Consider the following 20,974-nt stretch of genomic DNA (forward strand, 5'->3'; position numbering starts at 1 on the left):
CATATTCTTGTTATCACAGATGAGAGCACGAGCAAGACTTCTTTTGAGGATTCTCCACCTCCACAGCCCCTTCCAAGTGACGATTGAAGTTTCACCGGAGATAGAGCTCGAGAGAGACTTCTCCACCATCCATCTATGGCACCACCAACAGTCTTGACGCATTTCGAATGAAAAGCAAGAGATTGCCCACATCTAGCCTTCCATCTCTCCTCTTATCTCTGTATTGTATTACATTTTGGCTTAAAACATTAATACATTTTGTAATCAATGCATCTATTACTTCCTTCAGCACCATCTTCATCATCTTCTTCGTCTTTATCATCGTCTACATTCATCATTTAGTTGAGTATAGAAGACCGTTGCATACTTAGTCATGCGGCTTAGAGATATGACGCATGTAGCAACCCACCGAGAGGTGTGCGTTGCGGGAGTATAGTGAGTTAATTCTTTGCACTTGGTGTGAGGTTGTCGCAATGCTTGTCTATGAGCTGATTAGCTGCAACTAACTGTCCGAAAGGGTAAGTAGTGGAACACACTAAAGCAAGGTAAGCTTTGTTCCTAGAGATAGGAACGCTCTTATGCTCGATGCAACCATGCATTATAGAGATATAAGCATGTGGGCTGGCCACCGAGAGGTGTGCGATGCGTTAGTGTGGCGAGCTAGGATTACTCGAGTGACTAAACATAATTAAGTCATCTTAATATGTGTTAACAGTTGTTACATCTCTATCAATTTTCTTAGTTAAACTTCCATTGCTCAATCTGTTTAGTTAGGAGTAGAAATAGCGCATAATCCTTTAACTTCTGTCTTTTTACTTTTATTCATCGCCTCAAACGCATTACTTCACAAACATTATTTAGTTTCAAGTCCCTGTGTTTGACCTCAGATCATCCCAAGAAACTTGTGTTCTTGTTATACTTGGCGAGAAAGCAAGAAAACTTGTGATAGGAACGCATGGTCATTGTATACGAGCTTAAACGCATATTGCATATTTCCAGTCCAACGCATGACCATCGACACATGGAGATTAACACATAGCATAAGACGTGCATTTTTCTTCTCCCCTTTTCCTTTCAACAAAAAGCAATAAGTAAATTCACCCTCTTTTGCACAATGGATGTAGACAATTATGTTGAACCGCTTAAAAATTGTGTGTTGATTCTTCTTCTTTAACTTGGATGATCATCATCTCCTACCTTTCTTCACGATCTTCATCATTTACAACATTGATTTTGCCTCCATCTTCGTCTTCTTCTTCAAGCTCCTGAGAGAACGAGAGAGGAAAGTTAAGAATCCCAAATGTTGCATGTACTGGCAGTAGAAGGGAATTCATTTTCTGATTATCTTCTTTCTAAGTGCAAAAACACGTGTGTGGAGAAAAAAAAGACTACATGGTAGTGTTATCTTCATAGAAATTTTCTTTGGGCCAACTCTTTGGGTTTTAAGACTTAACAAGTGTTTATCGGTCTGTCAGTATTGATTTTGGAGGAAAATCGATACCAGAACTTACTCGCATGTTCCTTTGTGTGGCAGTCGACCAACTAGTGATCGATTTTGACGGTTCTCTCTCTCTCTTTAAAAAAAATAATGTTAAGGGTTTCTATTTCGAGGGCCAATTTGGAGAAAGTCTGAAAGAGATATGGGTTTGGCTGGGGAAAGTGGATTGAGTCAGGGTAATGTGGGGTGGAGTTTACTTTGTTTTTTTTTCTCAAATAAATAATAAAACTTGATATATATATTGGTGGTTTGGTCGGTTTTTTCACTTTTATTTAGACTGACCGACCAGGCGATTTTCTTTTAATTAAATGAACCATTATTGACTAACAAAGGTTTAAAACATTGATATCAACAAAAATATAAAAATCTTAATTTTACCAAAATTTCGATGAAAATATCGATAAAATACCAATTTGGATAAATATTTATAGAAAAATTATGAAACCAAAATATCCAAAATTTAAATTTAATAGTAAATAAATATTTTATGATTTTCAAACAAATTAAAATATCTAAGATTTATATTATATATATTAGTGGTATTTTGATATTTATCTTTTATGTTTTGGGGATTTTTATAGTATAATAAAAATATCGATGTCGAATCCATTAAAATATAGAAATATTGATACATGGACAGAAATTTAAAACTATGTGTGACTACACTAAAATCAACTAACTGACCTCAATTCGGTCGATTGAATTTTCGGTATATCTGTGTTCACCCCTATGAGTTATCTATGAACGTTTCCTAATTAACGGGTCACAGATTAAATTATCAATTTTGAAATTTAGGGGTAAATAAAAACATATCCTCAAATTTAGATGGTAAAAGTGTATGCGACCCATTACCTAATCGGGTCGGATTATTCCCAACCCGACTCCATAAGCGACCGTGTGAAATGACAATAAAGCCCCTCCCTAATGAATCTTCTTCAGCTTTTCTATTCTTTTCTTTGAGAACAAGAAAAAGAACAGAGGAAGAGGCACAAATTATATAAATCGAACTTCTCTTTTTCCTTTTCCCCTTCGAGAATCCTTAGCCGGAGCAACCATGGCCGCTTTACAGTACCTCGATTCCCTTCGTAACTCGCATCCTGAGCTCGCTGAATGGTACAATACGCTCGCAGATCTGTACCAGAAGAAGCTTTGGCATCAGCTCACACTCAAGCTTGAACAATTCGTCGCTCTGACGGTCTTCCAGGTCGGTTTTTTCCAACTTACCTCGTTTTCGATGAATGTGTCGGCATTTTGATTCCTTGAGTACGTGCTAGTATTTCAGCTTTAGATGCTTTGATTTTTAGATGGATACTGTTAGGGTTTTGGTCTGGGTCTGTTGGGATTGAATTTGTGATAGCGAAACGTACCGAAAACTTAGGGTTTTTGGGTGGAGAAGATCGTGGGGTTTGAAACTTGGGGGCTTTTGCTGAAGGGGTTGATTTAACTTACTGGATTTTGTATTCAACTCTTCGTTGGATTCAAAGTTGTTGAAATGTAACGTACGGTAGAAATTTTCCCCTGCTTGTATGAGCGAACAAGTTGAACAGATCGATTGAATGTGGGGTGGGTTAGTTGGAGATTAGTGATTTGTCTGAGGTCGTGCCTAATTTACTCATTTCTAAAGACTGGATTGAGTAGATAATAGATTGAGTTCTTGCACTGTAGTAGAGCAAGAAGTTGAGTATTCCAATCTTTGCTTAGTAATTTTCTCTCCATTTCTTATCCCCCCAACTCCCCCCACAAAAAAAAAAAAAGGAAATCCTATCCAAAAAACCTCTTCATTTCATGTTCGTAACCTGCATGTTAGTTCTATTTGCGAGAGAAGTGTTGAGGCATCAATCTAAAGGTCAAAATGACCTTAGCCCCCATCAACATCTTAGGCTTTGGGGCTTGTTAATCTAACGTGCTCTATCTAGATTAAATTGACATTGTAGATTGGAGAATAAGATAGTAAGCATGAACTGGGGTCTTTGTTAATACCTAGGTTTGACTTCCCTGACTTCACCCTTTTTTTAAAGCATACGATCTCTAGATATTTGGACTGAGGAGTGGATAGGCATTCATTGGGTACTGAATTTGGCCCATCGTGAATCCTTGTATATTTTAATTCTCGGTTGAGATTTACTGAGTTGTCATGCTTTATCTACACGTCTTTATGCAGAAACCTCTTATTCAATTAATTTTTTTTTTGTGGTTAAATGTTCAGGCTGGTGATGCGCTGATTCAGTTGTATCACAACTTCATCACTGATTTTGAGACAAAAATCAATCTTCTCAAGCTTGCACATTTTGCTGTGATTGTTTCTCGGCAATATGCAGAGAAAGAAGCTGCCATTAGTTATCTTGAAGGGATAATTGAGAAACTAAGGAGTACTAAAGAGCAGCGCATAGAGGAGCCTATCCTCTATATTAAGATGCAAATAGCCATCTTTAAGCTTGAGCAAGGTGACCGTAAAGAGTGCAAGAAACTTTTGGAAGATGGAAAGAGCACTCTTGACAGCATGACTGACATCGATCCATCTGTGTATGCTAGCTATTATTGGGTTTCATCTCAATTTTACAAGTTCCGCCAAGAATTTGCTGAGTTCTATAAAACTGCTCTTCTTTATCTGGCATACACTTCAGTGGAATCACTGTCAGACTCATTTAAATTGGTATGATGAAATGTTTTTTCTTTCTTTATATACTGATTAACATTTCTTTCCCTTTCAAATAAGAAACAAGCAAGCTCATTTCATAATATCCAATGCATGATGAGTACTTATCCTCTATCCATACTTGTTTTTTTTTTTTTCCCTTTTTTCGTTATCAATTTTTTTTTTCTGTTGTGCCCATAGGATTTGGCCTTTGATTTGTCTCTTTCTGCACTTCTGGGAGACAACATCTACAACTTCGGAGAGCTTCTTGCACATCCTATTGTAAGAATTTGCACCATAGTTCCTTAATATTTTGCGTTGTCTGTTTGTATAATATTTTATATTACTTTTGAGAGCTTATATTGTCCTTCAAATTTTCTTTAAAACCACCTTATTGGTCTTTTCTTCTCAAGATGGAGTAAACATAAATATCACTCAGCCTTTCCAATATGTAATTTAGACTGTGGGCAAATAATGTTTTAAAAAGCTGTTAGGTCCTTCGCATTGAGGTTCGCTCGAGGCAAGAATTGTACCTTTGTTGAACCATGAGAGGCTTACACCTTTGTAATAGCGCACTGTAACTTAAAATCTCTACGCCTCACTAGTGATTAGAAAACTAATAGTGATTTGCCTCATTCTTCAAAGATATAAAGGTTTGAGTTGTGATGATTGTGATGCTAAACATATCCTTTTAAAATTTTTTATTAAGTGAAAATTATGGGGGTGAAATTTTTCACAGAGATGCCTTTGGAGACCAACTAGATGAATCTCACCAACTGGCACCTTGCACTCTCCCATCTGACCTTAGTTCTAGCCACACAATCCCTTCGACATTTGAGGAGAATCCTAATTCATCTACACAGACTTTCACCCCACAGCCATCTTTAGTTTCATCATCATTGCCATTTAGTCTTCGGGATTTAGCTTCCTTATTGTCAGATCATGGACTTTGTGTTATGGCAATCCCATCCATCCCTCTTCCCTCCCAACCTAAAAAGCCACAAACAGCTGGCAAAAAGATGAAGCTCCAGAGAGAACTACAAGGCATTTACACAGGTTCACTACAACAAATCAGTCAGCTTGGCTATTAGGGAGGATGCAACAGCTCACCAATAATGGTTTTACTGTCACGTTCTTGATTTCCTTGTTGGTGGGCCTTTTTGATGGTACAAAGAAGATGATTTAGTTGGCTGTGGTCTTTCTTTTGGTGTTTGTGGGGTGCAACTCTCCCCCCTTAATTGTTTTATGGACCTTGTGATGCAAAGCACCCTTCTTCTCCTTTCCTTATCCTTTTTGTCATTAATTGACACTCTATTATGTAATCACCTTTAAGCGTTTGGGGTTATCCCCTAATTTCATTTATCAATAAAATGTTTCTTTTATCTATATGTCCGTCACGTTTAGCAATACTTGGTCATACCAATTTAGGATTTGTAAAATATTTATAATTCAATTTGAGGCTTATACCTTGTGCCGCCTTGCCTCTGCAAGAGAAAAAGTCTCAAGGCCGTATTTACCCTTTTAAAACATTGAGGGCTTGAGGGCAAGTGCAGCTGTCTTCATACTTATAACACGATGAATGATGACTGCAACACTTGGTATCTCTGTGTAGATATTGTAGTCAGTGTTTAATCTTTTCATGCCTCTGTATTTTGGACTTCGAACCTGATGTGTGTGTGTAATTTCTTGTCACTTCAGATCAAAAGTCTGTTGGGCACAAAGGTCGAGTGGCTTTACTACATTCTTCAGGCATTCAATTCAGGCGATTTAGTTCGCTATCAAGAATTATGCCAAGTCCATAATGCAGCTTTGAGGGCTCAACCAGCTTTAGTTGAGAATGAGAAGAAACTATTAGAGAAAATCAACATTCTCTGCCTCATGGAAATTATCTTCAGGCATGCAGGCTTTGCTCCTTTGTCCCAAATAACTAAACTTTTCTATATCATTTTTGTGCTAATTTTGTTTTGTTGCAGCCGGCCATCTGAAGATCGGACCATTCCATTGAAGATTATAGCAGAACGGACAAAACTTTCTATAGAGGATGTGGAGCATCTACTAATGAAGAGTCTCTCTGTAAGTTTCACTTGTACTTATTTTTTCACAAGAAAATTTCTTTCAAATTTGTTCATGGACTTGGTCACTTCAAATTAAAATAGGGCCAAGATAAATTGTGATGCTGGAAGAATTCAGTTTTAACCAAGAGGAAAAGCAGCAGTGATATAAATTTTGAAAGGCATAGAAATTCCATCTTGATTGAATGTGTTAAAAAAGTTGCAAGTTGAATGAATGAAAAACTTGGATGTTGAAATGGATAAATCATTTTATCATGACTTTCACGGCGTTTGAGAAAAACCAGCAACCATTCACCCGCTTGATTATCTGTTTCTAGGTTACCATTATAAGCTGACCTGATGTTTCATCTCTTGGGTAGTCTTAAATCCCAACCTGTTCAGACGAAATCCTCGTCTTCCACAGTTTAATTTCACTTTTTTTTTTCCTTCTCATTTAACCTTTCTTACTGATTTGATAATTGCCATGATTGAAGGGGGGGGATTCTACCAATGCGCAATTGGTAACAGAAAACTGGGTGTTTTTTTATTGCAGGTCCACCTTATAGAGGGAATAATCGATCAAGTCGAGGGTACAGTACACGTTTCCTGGGTGCAACCTAGGGTTCTGGGCATTCAACAGATCAAGTCCCTGCGAGACTGGCTGGACAATTGGGTGGATAAAGTGCATTCAACTTTGCTTTCGGTCGAGGCTGAGACCCCTGATCTAGTTGCATCATGATCCTCTTAATTTCATCTTTAAACAACTTAGCAGAGGGACGAAACAAAGGCCAGGAGAAACAACTGATCCTTTATATGATTTTTGCTGGCTGGCTGGCTGGTTTTCAAGCTGTCTTTTCATCTTGCCTACTGCTTTCTTGAACTATTTTCTAGGAAGCAGAGCCTCTACTTCAGTCTAGTTAGTTTTAAAAGTGAGCATGGATTGGAGGAGTTGAGAAATGGACTTAGAGTGATTATTAGACTTCTGTATTTGTTACTTTTGTTGCATACAATTGAGTTTTGATGAGCTCCATGAGAATCGATTTCATGATAAGTTTAAATCTTATAAACTAGACTTCATATAACACAGACAATCTCATTTGTTCATGCCTCAAATATGGGAAGCAACAAAATGCCACTGAGAGCCTAAGGAGTTCTCTATACAAAGTTACAAGACATCCTTCTACAACATCAATCCAACAATTTCACTTTCTAACATAATGAAGAACAGGCTTGCTATTGCCCAAGTTCAAATCAAAACTTCGAAAAAAAAATGCAAGAATCTCACCTTATTCAAGAGAACAGAGGAAAGTGAAGCGCTTGTTTTTTTTTCTTTCTTTCCTTTTTTGGGCTTCCTTTTGACATTATCTATGAAACTAGTACAATAAATATCATTGTTGTCTAACAAATGGAGATGAGCTAACATCTGTGCTATAGAAGGAATCTTCAGGTCCACCATAGTAGTTCTCCTCTTTCTCCTCATCCCACTTGACAACTTCTCTTATATACTTGAATGCCTCATCAATAGTCACTCGGTCCCTCGCTCTAGCTTGCCACACGAAAAGCTTACGACCCGTGATAGATTGATAAAGGTCTTTGAATTTCATAGCTACATAGTAGTAAGCTTGATGAGAGAGTGACTGGTTGCTATGCAGCGGTCGCACGGGGCTGAAATCGTTAAACCATTCACAAACGTTCAATGACCCCCGATTTACTTTCTCTTCAAAGAGATCGTACTTGTTGAGTATCAACACAAATGGGGTATTTCTGAAGCAAGGGTGTCGGACCATCGTCTCAAAAAGCTCTTTGCTCTGCATCATCTTGTTTTGTAATAGGTTTCCACTCCCACTACCTTCTGGGGCAACAGACATCTGATCAAAATCACTAAGAGCAACGCAAAAGACGACGACTCGAACATCTTCAAACATCTCTACCCACTTGCACCCTTCATTCATCCCCTTGGCACTCACCCTTATAAGTTGGTATCTGTACAATAGATACAAGCTAGATTCAGATTGCTGAAAAAAATACATACATGTTGAAAATGGAAAAAAATCCCATCAATAATAAATGATTTGAGGTTCAAAGAAATTATCACAAACCAAAGAACAGTGTCTGGTACATAACTTGCCCCTAGCAGAAAACTCTTATGGAAAATGTTGGGGAGTGGTTTTTGTCAATGACTTGGATGGTTAAAAATACTTTATAACTCAAGTATTTATATTTGGCTACAAATTTAGAAGCATTTTCAAGGAGTCAAAACACTTGTAAGTACTTTCAAACAAGGAATTGATAGGTTCTTGGCTTAGACATTCATTCATTCCCTAATTCCACTCTATACACAATTTATTTCCCCAAATTCTCTCAACTAACTTCTCTCGATAATTTATCTGCTTCCCTCACGAAGAAACTCTATCGAAAGCATGCAACATTCCTCCCAAAAACAGACAGAAAAATGTTTTATAATCATTATTGAAATAAGGGAAGATTAGAGCTTTTGACTTGTTTTAAATTACTCCCACATCCGAGATAGATAATAAATCTACATAAAATCTCTCATCCAACCAATCAATACGCAGAATGAGAGAATATATTACCTAGTGAGAGGTGGGGGCGGAGCTTCGAGATTATCAGTATAGGTCTCGGACATTGGACTCCGATCATCAAGGGAAAATTCCATGAAAGCCAATCCATTCCCTTGGGTTACCCCTTCTGCGTACAGGATATCTCGATCAGAAGGTTCATATTCATTGCTTGAAACCTCAACTGCCTGCAAACAAGCACAAATTCTAAGCACTTTCCCTAGATAAATCAATCATTCCTAAACAGAAAAGATGACACATGATGGCAGATGATGTTATCTTAAAAAGACATTCTGGTTTCGAAAATTAAGCATATCAGATGAGGGTGTGACTGATTACCCTGCTTAAGAAGTACTCGGCAACATCAGGAAGAAAGTGGAGCTCATCTTTTCTCTTGTAAGTTTCCTGGATTGCAGGGTCCTTCCATAGCTCTTCGACTAATGGAGCATACTCACGAGTTGCAGCAGGAAAGAATGCATCCAAATCTCCAGTGGCAATGATATCGAGGAGCCAATCAGAAAAATGTTTCAACCTTGGGTTGATAGAGTATATACTTTCACTAGCTTCCCTCTCTCCATCTGCGGAAATAAAAATTTGAATTTAGAGAAGCATGAATAAATTTTAATTAAAAGAGACCATGAAAGAGGGTGGAAAGGAATTCTAACAACTTGAAAATTAAAAGGCCACATTACATAAACCACTCATCATATAATTTCACCCATCAATTCATAATCGTAGAAAATAAACCTTCAACTATCAGAGTCGGGTATCTGTTACATGGGAGATAAAGTCTCATTTAAAGAGTGAAAAAGACATTGTTTTAGGGAAGGACTTCTCTCTATTATCTAAAGGAATTTTTCAAAAAGGGTTTACAGTTTTTGCACTTTCCCAAATTCTACCCTTGCCAGAACCTCACATAGAGCCCAATGAATTTGGCATTGCAAAAATTACCAGTTTCAAGAGCTTGATCCCCCTGGGAACTTGGAGCTTTCTTCCGATTTAGGAATTCCTCCTCAAAGCGTTCTCGACCATCGAGTAAGATGCTAAGATACTTGTACATATTACTCTGAATCATTAGCTTGATGTCTTGAAGTTCTTCTTCATTAAATCTGTTCCCATACAAAAATTTTCCCTGCACAAAAGAAGGTAAAGATTGAAGATTGAAGATAGTGGATTGGATTGAATTGTTTCATTTCTAATAGATTTTAAACAACACATTCGGGGCCATTTCCTCTGCAACAGCCACAACCTTCCCAGAGAAAGATTCAATGACTACCTCACAATTGCAGGATAAAATCTTACTCCAATGAAAATAATAATAATAATAATAACAACAACAACAAAACAGGCCTCTTACCTTCTAAGCTTAATGGCCCATGAAAATAATAGTAGAAACCAGTAGCCAACAGAAAAACATCCACATTCGTAGATTAATTGACATAAAAAGAAGTTAACTCTATTCCAAAATTAAAAAATAGTCTAAACTTAGATCTTTCTCAGAACTCTTTAGAAGGCATGAGTAATTTTCCCTACACTCAAACAAGTTATGTTACAAGGTTGTTCCTACATTAAGTTACTTTACATGGTTCCAAACTTGCAGCATAAAATTGGGAAAGATTGAAATGCCTAAGGAAGTGACGATCTGAGACATAACAACAATAATGATGACATGTTTACCTGCTTAAAGATGGTGCTAGTTCCAGAGCCTTCGATCCCAATGAGAAGAAGTTTCTGAATCCTCTTTTGTTGCTCAAAGTAGTTGGGAACTGTTGTATAATTGCTAGCCTCTTCTCTCACTCCATGAGGTGGTTGACCATGTGGCACAGGCAATGAGAACAAAGCACAAACAAAGCGTGTTGAAGCCTGCCTTAATCCAAGCATAAGTAAGGTTCTTTACATCAAAAGGATAAATTTGACATAGGTTAGACTTCATTCAAAAGATTTTATGTTCACCTTCTCCCAAATATTTCCTCTGATATTGTTTTGACCTTCTTCCTCATAGCGACCATCGTCGTAGACCCAAAAATGGGTGTCACGTGGGCATTGTACATTTGCCAACTGAAAAAACAACAGCATTGAACACAAGCCATTATACATCTAAAGGGAATCAAATTCATAATAGAAAACTTTTTATTTTATTTGAGTAGACACCAAAATACTTTTAGTGAGGTACTTTAAATTGTGTCAACTCTTCTTCTTCCTCCTCCTCCTCCTCCTCTTTGCATCACCCCATAGGACTCTTGCGAGAATCATTTGTTTCCCTCGCATTATGACATACATTCTATGGAATTTGGATATTCAAGTGAAGTCTACAAAAATTGGGAGGTGCCCTATTTATTTGATAACTTCTGATCAACCCAGTATATTGGTGAGCGTCCTATGATGTGGGGCACTATATGTGATATCAAGAAATCATTAGTTACAGTTTCAGAAGCAAAAAAGAAAGAGAATTAGAATGTCTATGTTCCAGTTTATGAAGCCAAAAAACCATCATGGGTTGGCCTAGTGGTAAAAAGGGAAACATAGTCTCAATAAATGGCTACAACGTCAAGGGTTGAATCCATGGTGACCACTTAGGAATTAATTTCCTATGAATTTCCTTGACACCCAAATATTGTTGGGTCAAGCGGGTTGTCAAGTGAGATTAGTTGAGGTGCGCGTAAGTTGACCCGGACACTCACGAATATATTTTTTTTTTTTTAAAAAAAAAAAAGTTTATCAAGCCAAATTGCATACCTTAAGCACCCTTAATTCAAGTCTAGTGATTTCTCGACCGTTGATGTAAACTTCAGTGTTTCCATTGCTTGCATGGGGGCTAAGTTTGCCAGTGAAACTTAAATTTGAACTAATGATTCTATCTGGTTTTTCTCCTTCCTGTCAGACCAACACAAAAGTACTTCATGAAGTTCTAGTTGCAGAGGCAAAGGTCAAATGGCCATACACTAAATACACATAAAAAAGAACTAATGCCAGTAAATTATAATTACCTTTCCCCAGAGACCAGATTCTTTGTCATACCAATATCTTCCAGGTTTCAATTTCTGTGGAGGAAGAGGGCATCCAAGTAATTCTGCCATCTCTTCGGACCTTAGCGGTAATCCATTTACTATCAGCTGTTCTGGACGAAGTTGATTAGCAGGACATTCTCTCTCTGCTTTCATAATTTGCTTCACTTCCAAAGGACTAAGTAGTCGAGACAAGACCCTCGAATGCTTACCCAATTTTGACCTCTTAGATTCGTCTATTGGATCGCCGATGCAAGTGACACATTTACGCCCTTCAGGCATTGATCCCATAGCCCTAAGCACACAATTGCTGCAATATTTGGCATCACAAACTAGACATGACTCCTTTGTTTCCCACTTTCCTTTCCCACACCTATAACACACCCTACTTTTCTTTTTCTTTTTCTCTTTTGAAACTCCTACATATTCTGGATACACTTGCTTCTCGACACTAAGTTCTTTTCGATGGGAGTGATCAACAGTATTAAACGTGACAACAGGTGCCCTCCTTGCATCAATAACTACTGGTTTAGGTTGGTTGCTAGGAGGGTTGTGAACTGAAGCTGGGGAGGCAGAAGGTGAAGCTGAAGAAAAATCATGGTTTTGCAAGACAGATACTACAGACTCTGAACTTCCTGATACCCTTGGACTCTGAGCAGGCGAACTTGTGAGTCCAACAATACGAGAGACTGGCAAAGGAATTGGTTCAATTGTCGGGGGACCATTATTTGCAATGGACCTTTGGGATTCAGATAAAGGTTCAGCAACTGGAATTGAATGAGGATGCACGTCAAGGGGTTCTACTCTTGGAACGTCATAGACAACTGGTGGTCCCTCATACTCCATAGCTATAGAGTAATCCAGATCGCTAGCACTTTCAGGGAGAGATGCTCCAGGTGGGAGCATCTTCTTCACCAATTCCCTCCAGTTTTCTTCCTCCCTTCTTTCAGTTTCGGCAGCCATATTGATATTGCTAGATAAACCAGAGTACTAAATCCAACTTCTGAACACTTTTGAGATAGAAGAACTCTAGATTTATGTATAGTTTCCCTAAAACAGCATCCACAAGTAAAGCTTAATCATCTTCACAATCAACATAGATAATCGCAGAAATTCTCAGCAAGAGATACAAATACGAAGAAGACTCCAACAAAAGAACTCATCAGAGCCCTGGACTGATGGTTCCAAGTTCAACCAAATCACAGCAATGGCAGACATCAAACTCAAAATTTCAACAGGAAAAACTTGACCAAACTTTTAGGATACTAAGAAAGGTTCAAAATCAGAAGGCCCCATTTATCAAGGTGTTCGATCAAAAGGTTTGCAGTCAAAATCAGTACACCCAAACCGCAAATCAAACAATATTTTTCAAAAGCTTGAAAAAAGCAAACGAACCCACCTCTAGAATACAAGAGTTGAAAAAATCAGAGTCAAACAAATTATAAACAAACAAAAAGATAAAGAATGACACAGCAGAACAGAGGCAACAAAACCGCAAGAATCAAATATTCAAAGCGAAGACTATTTTAGCAGAAAAAAAAAATAGATAAACATAGGAGATGAAAAAAGGGGAAAAGGAGCGAGATAGAGAAATACCCTTTTGAAGAGTAAACGAGTTACGCTTTTAGAGAGAGTCAAATAGCAAATAGATTAAGAAAGTGACAAAATGAAAGCGAATCGTAGAGATTGCAAAGCCCCCAGCAGAGAGATGGCTTTTGAGGTTTGATTGGGGCTTTTGGAACCCAAAAGGCAAAGCCAAAGCCTCTGCGAAACCCACCACCATGGACGAGAGAAAAGACGAGGCCCCTTTAAGAGAGAGAAACAGATAAAATACAGTACAGAGAGAAAGAGAGAGAGAGAGAGAGAGAGAGATAACAAAAATGGTGAAATTCAAGCAGAGAGCAATAGGAGTAAGACGAGTCAGAAATCTGAGCCGCTTTGCCAAATTGCCAGATGTCTAAATCAAGGTTTTTTACACTAATGGTCCAAAACTTCCAATTTTACGGATATATTGATAGAATATTTGGATGGGTGAATATTTTTATGAATACAAAAAGTTATAAAATAATAATTAAATTAGTATGAAGTTGTTTTTCTTTCAAATTAAGGTATAAATATTGTTTTCGAATTTTCAGATGTGTAGATATATTGATGTGCTCATAGATATTTAGTCTTTATCCTACTAAAATATCTAATCTCTATCAAATTGTCTTGGTTATTGTCGTTTCGAGTCCAACTTAATAAATAATATATCGATTACAAGTTGAAAAGTCGATGATTTGATCTCTCACTTTACAATTATTGAACTCATAGAAAAATTATGAAAATTATTTTAAATGAAAAATCTACTAAAAATATTTTAAAAAATAATAGCAAAATATCACAGTATAATTGCGATAGACTACTATTCGTCAGTAGTCTATCACAAATAGATATTATAGATAGACTATGATATTTTATTATATTTATAAATATTTAGTTCATTTTTCTATATTTGAAAATAATCCAAAATTTATGTTATTTATCATTTTTTTTCTTAAAAAAAAGAAATAAATATTTTTTAATGGGTGAATATTTAAAATTTTAACCTATTTATATATACTAGTTAAGCTATGATTATATGGATGTGTCAATTTGGTTATTTCTTAATATAACTATGACGTATGTTTCCTTCTAATAAATAAATAAATATATATATTTATAAACTCTAAATCTATGTAATTCGTGATAATCATACAAGACACCCTTAAAAAATTGGTGTATATTTCAATTATGTTGAAAAAATCAACTAAGCTCCCAAATTTTGAAAGGTTTCCATATAAACCATTAAACTTTAAAACTATTCCAAAAAGTATTATTATAAAACCATTTTAATTTTCTATAAAATCGAAATCAAGCCAAAAGTATACCATATACACTTTTAAATTTTTACAATCAATTGATATGTTAGTTTTTGTCACTAAATTTAACGAAATAGTTTTTTTTTTCCGAACAATTTCAAACTTTAAAAGTTTAGAATGAAACTCTATAAATATAATTGAAACATATTCCAACATTTTGGGAATATGCTGTCTAATTTAATATAAGTATTTCATCAAAACTTAGGAATAACATTTTATATTTTCATTTGTACATTCGATTATTAGTAACATTATTTTAATGATACGGTTAATTATCTTAAATGATAAAATTGGTGAAAATATTTTTAGATAAAACAAAATGTTATTGTAGACATTGATAGACATTTATCACTATTTACCACTAATTTTAGTAGACAATAATATTTTACTATATTTATAATAAGTTTGACCATTTTTTTATATTTGAAAATAGTGGTAAAAATATGTTGACTAAGAAGGAGTGAAAAATTTGATCGAGTAGAGAGAGAAAATGAATGAGGTGGGTCCCACAAAATAAGCCTTTGGGTTTGATTCCAAATTTCTAATAATATTGAGTTGGTGATGGATAATAACACATTACTGGGAGAGGCGTTTCTGCTGGACCTCTTGATCCACGCGCTTATGAAGCGCGTGGAAATAAATGCAGACACGACCAAGATATTTGTAACATGGAATTGCTGTTTCAAAGCACTTCGAAGAGCGTGGGCAATCATCTCGATTTTGACGGTAACGGTTTCGTTAACTTTGACGCCATATTTTTCTTTTTTTAATTAATTTGCACCCCACCATTCTTCGTTATTGTAATTTGACTTCATTTTAATAACATTTTTATTTTAGTAAATACTTTATATATTTTTTTTAGAAAATTATTTCAAATTACAAAAATACTGAAAATATTTATATTTATAGCAAAATTTTAGAATCTATAGATAATAAATACGGAGATACTAATAGGTTTCTATCGATGTTTATCAATGTCTCTGAAATACCGATAGAAATTTAGCAGTATTTATCATTGATAGACTATGAAATTTGCTATATTTGTAAATATTTTAATTCATTTTGATATATTTGAAAATAACCCAACATTTTTCACTAATTTTAATTTAAGTGACCATTTAGTTTATAAAATTTAATGGACAGTAATTTGGTCTATATACTTTCAAGTGTTTTATAATAAAGCTTTATATTTTAGTACGTAACAATTTATTGTATATATTTAAAATTTTCATCATTTTAATCATTTGTATTTTAAAACTTGTAACAATTTAATTTATATTTGAAAAATCTCATCAAAATCAAGTATCAATTTTCAACATACAATGAATTAATCTTTTGCGGTCTATAAAAGATATTTGGTCTCTAGTTAGTTTGTATATATACGTAATAAAATAAATTTTATTAAATCTCAACAAAATATTTTCGAGTGTGCTTGGAATACCTTTCAAAGTGTTCATTTTTTTTTTAAAAAAAAAAAAAGACATTTTGAAATAAATATAAATGACTGACAACCATTCAAAATAGATTTTGGAAGCCATAGTCATTAGTATCTTTATTTTAAATAATTCTTATCGTATTTAAACGAAAAATGAATTATTGAAAAACATTTATTTTTTAAGTTAATTCAAATGGACCCTTCATCGCTAAGAATTTAAATAATCATAGAATTTAGGTATATGAACTAAATTTCTACCCGAGTAAATACAAGAACTACTCTTTCACCGACTAAATTGCTACTTTTACCAAATTCAAATGACCAAAAACTATTGTTCCAACAAATTTTTTCTAATATTTATGGGGCTGAACCTAATATAAACGATAGATGTTAATATTTAAAATAATAATTGTGCCTACATATGAGCATTATTTTAGCTAGATAAGATTTTTTTTTTTTTTTTTTTTGGTGAGAGTCTATGATCTTCATCATGTTGGATATTTTTTTTAGTTGGTTTGGTAATTGGTCATTATATATGATATAGGCATACATTATTTTTTTTTAAAAAGCAAGTGAATATTAATAAAAATACAAATAATTAATAATAAATAGTTTAGGACAGGTTCAAGACCTGAAGACAGAGACTAAGCAAGGATCTCGAGCTCAAATTAAATCCTTATTTTGATCAAATTGGAGACATGTGATGCGATCCCTATTTGGGGCAAATAAGTTTTTCAAACATAATATTTGTCTTGTTTTATCACTAAAATTATGATGACTTATTATTTTATTCTTACACTAATTTTTATTGATTCAATTGTATACATAAATTTCAATTTTCATCTAACTCAACTCTAAGAGTTAATGAAATTGTAAAATGAATTTGAATTTAAACCTGCATTTTTAAGATGTTAATTGTCTTTTTCGAGAATACTTAGATAATTAAGTTATTGTTATATTTTCTTTCAATAACATATTAACAATGTTTTAAATATTTAACATTTAAAACAAATGTAGAGTATCATAAATTATAATTAATTAGGTTATTTTTCAACATAATTTGGCAAATGTACCTTAAGAAAAGTTTTTTATGTTTTAAATTAATAGTTTGATTCCATAAATGCTATACATACATATTGAAAAGATTCAATAATCAACGTTCTCTCTAATAAAAGAAAATTATTTAATCTTATTTTAAAGAAAAAAAAATCAGATAATCAAAACTGCTCACACTTGACACCTCATCATTAAGAAACGTGAGCAGGCGAATTATGATGAAAATGACAAAATTGGGAGACGTTAAAAAGGGTAAATCATATTTTTTTTAACCTAGATTTTGTTTAACTTTTTTTTAAGTAAGGAAATTATTTTAAATGATAAAATTATTAAAATATTTATAAATAATATCAAATATCGCAGTCTATCTACGATAGATCATGATAGATCGCGATAAACTATTATCTATATCTATCATGACACAGATAGACATAATAGTAGTTTATCACAGTTTATTATAGATATTGTAGTGAAATTTTGTTATATTTGTAAATATTTTAATTTATTTTTCTATATTTGAAACAATATTTTAAATCAACACTTTTATTATTGAAATTAAAATTTAGCTTTTATATATTTGAATAATAGCTTTTTTGGCAACAACTTCAGAGAAAACAAATGAAAAAAGTCATCATTAATAACATGGCTTCCCAACCCCTCTTCAAATACTTTAGAATTGGAAGAACAAAAAAACCTAAAAGAGATTAAGAAAAAAAAAAAAATCCAACATGTACCAATCGGACAGTTGTATAGCAATTTTAATTTTTTATTTAATCTTTGAATTTAGTTTTTAACTCTCCTTTAAATCTAAAATTAATTTCTAATTTTTCCTTGACCAATGTATAAGAAAAATTTTAAAAATAGAAAAATAAGAAAAATTATTTACACAAAATAGTAAAATTTTATTCTTCTTTGATAAAGGCTGATAGAAGTCTATCGATGTTCATCTGATAGAAGTCTATCACTGATAGACGCTGATAGAAGTCTATCAATATTTTTTTTTGCTATTTCTGTAAATAGTTTAACATTTTTTCTATACGTGAAATTTCTCGCTATATATATATATATAATTTCAATTTTTTAAAACGTACATTTTTATAAAATATTGTTGACATGTTAATTACCACATCATCATTTTAGTAGGTCAATTAACATCAACACTACTCGATGAATATTTAAAAAAGAGTTTCAAACTTTAGGATCTAACTAGAGATCAAATTCAAAGTTTATGAGTTTCAACATGTAATTTTTGAAACTCAAATACCACATAAATGCTGAATTCAAATCTCAGCTAATAATGTTTAAAAACATAAGATTTCAATAAGAACTAAGTTCAAATATGAGAATATTTTTACTCGATGTAATTTAACAAATATATATATATATATATATAAGTGTCGTATGTACGACTTGGAGGGAGATCTTTCATATCTTTCGAGATCCACTCTATGAGAATCATTCGGATATGAAATCCAATCCTAGAATATAGCATCCCACTTTTCTTTACTACCCAAGGCTTCGATACATTTCGACCAAATCTGTCGAATCACTCATATTATGATCTTCTACATCCTAGGTCTACCGTTTGATAAATCCCTAACTTCAGGTCTTCTTTAAATTGATTCAAATGTGAAATAAATAAAATATTTGTTGAACATAGTAAAATAAAAAATTGAAAGATTTCGTTGATCTAATTGTTGAATCAATTGAGACTTATAATAATTATTTGAAGAGAAAAAAGGATACTTTAGAAACCTTTCGATTGTTCGTTCGAGAATTATTATACAAGCTTTTTAATACTCAAAATTCTTATTTTTTTTGCCCGAGGCCTACGTTTTTTTTTAATTCAATTCCAAATACTGCAAAATCTACATACAGAGGATAGACTAGTTCACTTGAAGAGTTTAACGACTTAGATTATACAATGCAATGCATGTCTATGCTATAAACACTTGTTGTGATAGATTCTATGCGATGATGATATGTGATACTACTTTTCGATATGCGTTATTAACAAATGTTCTTGTAGTATGTTGTGCATTGTCACAAGTTTCCTTGCGTTGAAACCAAGTATAATTTCACCGCAAGTTTCTCGGTGTGATCCGAGGTCGAACATAGGGATTAGGTTATTGCGTTATGCTTGTGATATATGCGACCAGGGGTTTTTCAATTTATAAAGGATTTGTGTACAACTAATTAAATATGCGATAAAGTAAAGTAAAGCGGTAAAAATGCAATAATACATAAATTGCGATAAAGTAAATCTAAGCTAAGATGATACAAAATACAAGATTCATGATACAAGATACTAAGGTCAAGGCTGGCTGTGAAGATTATGCAAAGATCGTGTAATGCGGTGACAAGTCTTATGTACGAAGAAGAAACAGAAAAGATAACTAATATAAACAACGCAAGTTCCTTAATTGCGTTAAAGATATAAGTACTGTTCCGCTTTTCCCTTGGCGTACACCTCTCAGTGATTGGCCACGTTCCCACATCTTTGTGGTGAAACAGGGATGAACGTAGTGAATGCAAGGTGGCTTTCATCTCTGGAAGTACTACTTGCTTTAGTTAACACATTCTTCTAACCTTCACTCGACAGATCAGAATGACATCTTCACTTCTGCTCTCACAGATGAAGATGTCGTCTAGCATGCCTTAGCTAAACACATTTATCCCTTTAGCACAGATTAAGTTACTCGTTTAATCCATATTAATTACCAAGGTATTAAGAAAACTTCATGGAGAAATCGATTAATGGAGGAACGAAAATAGACAGGAAAGTGGTAATGAAAGTGATCGAGACATTCAATAAAACTATTAACCGTCTGATACATGGTTTGTGAATGAAGAGATTAAGAAGATGGAATACACTTAATGAAATAGAGTTAGAAACAAATACAAACAAGCGCCAACGTCGTAGCACCGATCTGGATGGAGATTTGCTTGCCGGTGTGGATGAAGTGAACGAATGGATGAGCTTCCCTCTCAGGCTTGCTCAACCGATAGCAGGGATCTAAGCACAGAGCTTCACAGCGGGGATATGGCAGATTCGTACTAGGACTCACCTCTCGACCTTATCTCTTCTCTCCCCAGATTTTTTCCATTCAGTACTCAGCTCAGCCTTTTCTCTCAATAATCTAGCAGCAATTAGCCCTCGTATCAATTATACCCGTATCAAGTATATCTTTTCTGAAATCTATGGGGGTATTTATAGGTGAAAAGCTTTGACTCTTGGCTGTGGCCCCACTTCTTGTTATGGAAATTCCAAAGATGGAGGAATAAATATTCCTTCTGTTATGTGATCAGACCATCAAATCTGCACAATGGTTAGTTGTACACGTGTCATAATCCTCCGCGTTTGCGTTGCTCAATTACATCTTTCGATTGGTTGCTCGCATGCGGTGTTGTTTTTATTATTACCGTATGCGATTGAAATTCAGCTCTGAATCGACTGTCGCATTGCACCGTCATTGCATTAATCGTCTCTTCATTGTTGATTGACGGGCGTAATGTAATAGAGATGCGTTGTTCAGTTTCTCGTTGAGCCTTGATCGCAAGCGGTGACTTGGTTTCCTGCAAAACAGAGTAAAAATATCTTCTTCTACTATCTTAATGATGTTAGTGGGTATAATTGCGATAATTCATAATTATTTTATTTCTGAGCTATTTTTCATACAATCGACGCATATTCCTTCTCTTTTGGCCGCAATATCTAGATAAGGCAGCATAAATAACTTGTATTTCTACAAGTTATCACACCCCCAAATTTATATATATGCTTGTCCTCAAGCATATCTTCTACTAAGGTAATA

The 20,974-nt window shown here is 34.4% G+C and overlaps 2 protein-coding genes across 2 annotated transcripts; one reads left to right on the plus strand and one right to left on the minus strand.

Annotated features, from left to right (window-relative positions):
• Positions 1–2,430: 2,430 nt before the first annotated feature.
• Positions 2,431–7,266, plus strand: LOC120081591 (26S proteasome non-ATPase regulatory subunit 13 homolog A). The gene is made up of 6 exons (XM_039036615.2): positions 2,431–2,702; positions 3,705–4,151; positions 4,335–4,415; positions 5,832–6,028; positions 6,107–6,206; positions 6,738–7,266. Exons 1-6 carry the CDS (start codon positions 2,553–2,555, stop codon positions 6,921–6,923), a joined length of 1,161 nt encoding a protein of 386 aa, XP_038892543.2. The 5' UTR covers positions 2,431–2,552; the 3' UTR covers positions 6,924–7,266.
• Positions 7,225–13,851, minus strand: XLG3 (extra-large GTP-binding protein 3). Its single transcript, XM_039036613.2, has 9 exons — positions 13,365–13,851; positions 11,751–12,818; positions 11,500–11,637; positions 10,717–10,821; positions 10,441–10,626; positions 9,715–9,895; positions 9,103–9,341; positions 8,779–8,951; positions 7,225–8,167 (listed from the first exon to the last, which is right to left on the minus strand). The coding sequence occupies exons 2-9, from the start codon at positions 12,729–12,731 to the stop codon at positions 7,573–7,575; spliced, it is 2,598 nt and encodes an 865-aa protein (XP_038892541.1). The 5' UTR covers positions 12,732–12,818; positions 13,365–13,851; the 3' UTR covers positions 7,225–7,572.
• Positions 13,852–20,974: the final 7,123 nt, after the last annotated feature.

Source organism: Benincasa hispida, chromosome 11, assembly GCF_027475165.1.
Source record: "Benincasa hispida cultivar pf3 chromosome 11, pf3_genome.v1.1, whole genome shotgun sequence".
In the NCBI taxonomy this organism is placed as follows: Eukaryota; Viridiplantae; Streptophyta; class Magnoliopsida; order Cucurbitales; family Cucurbitaceae; genus Benincasa; species Benincasa hispida.

Excerpts from the sequence above, each read along its gene's own strand:
- LOC120081591 (XM_039036615.2), top strand. The coding sequence starts at position 2,553 with ATGGCCGCTTTACAGTACCTCGATTCCCTTCGTAACTCGCATCCTGAG. Across the intron at positions 6,029-6,106 it reads CTCATGGAAATTATCTTCAG|CCGGCCATCTGAAGATCGGA; the intron begins GCATGCAGGCTT and ends GTTTTGTTGCAG. Across the intron at positions 6,207-6,737 it reads TACTAATGAAGAGTCTCTCT|GTCCACCTTATAGAGGGAAT; the intron begins GTAAGTTTCACT and ends TTTTTATTGCAG.
- XLG3 (XM_039036613.2), bottom strand. The coding sequence starts at position 12,731 with ATGGCTGCCGAAACTGAAAGAAGGGAGGAAGAAAACTGGAGGGAATTG. Across the intron at positions 10,822-11,499 it reads TTGAATTAAGGGTGCTTAAG|TTGGCAAATGTACAATGCCC; the intron begins GTATGCAATTTG and ends TTGTTTTTTCAG. Across the intron at positions 9,896-10,440 it reads CTAGCACCATCTTTAAGCAG|GGAAAATTTTTGTATGGGAA; the intron begins GTAAACATGTCA and ends TCTTTTGTGCAG.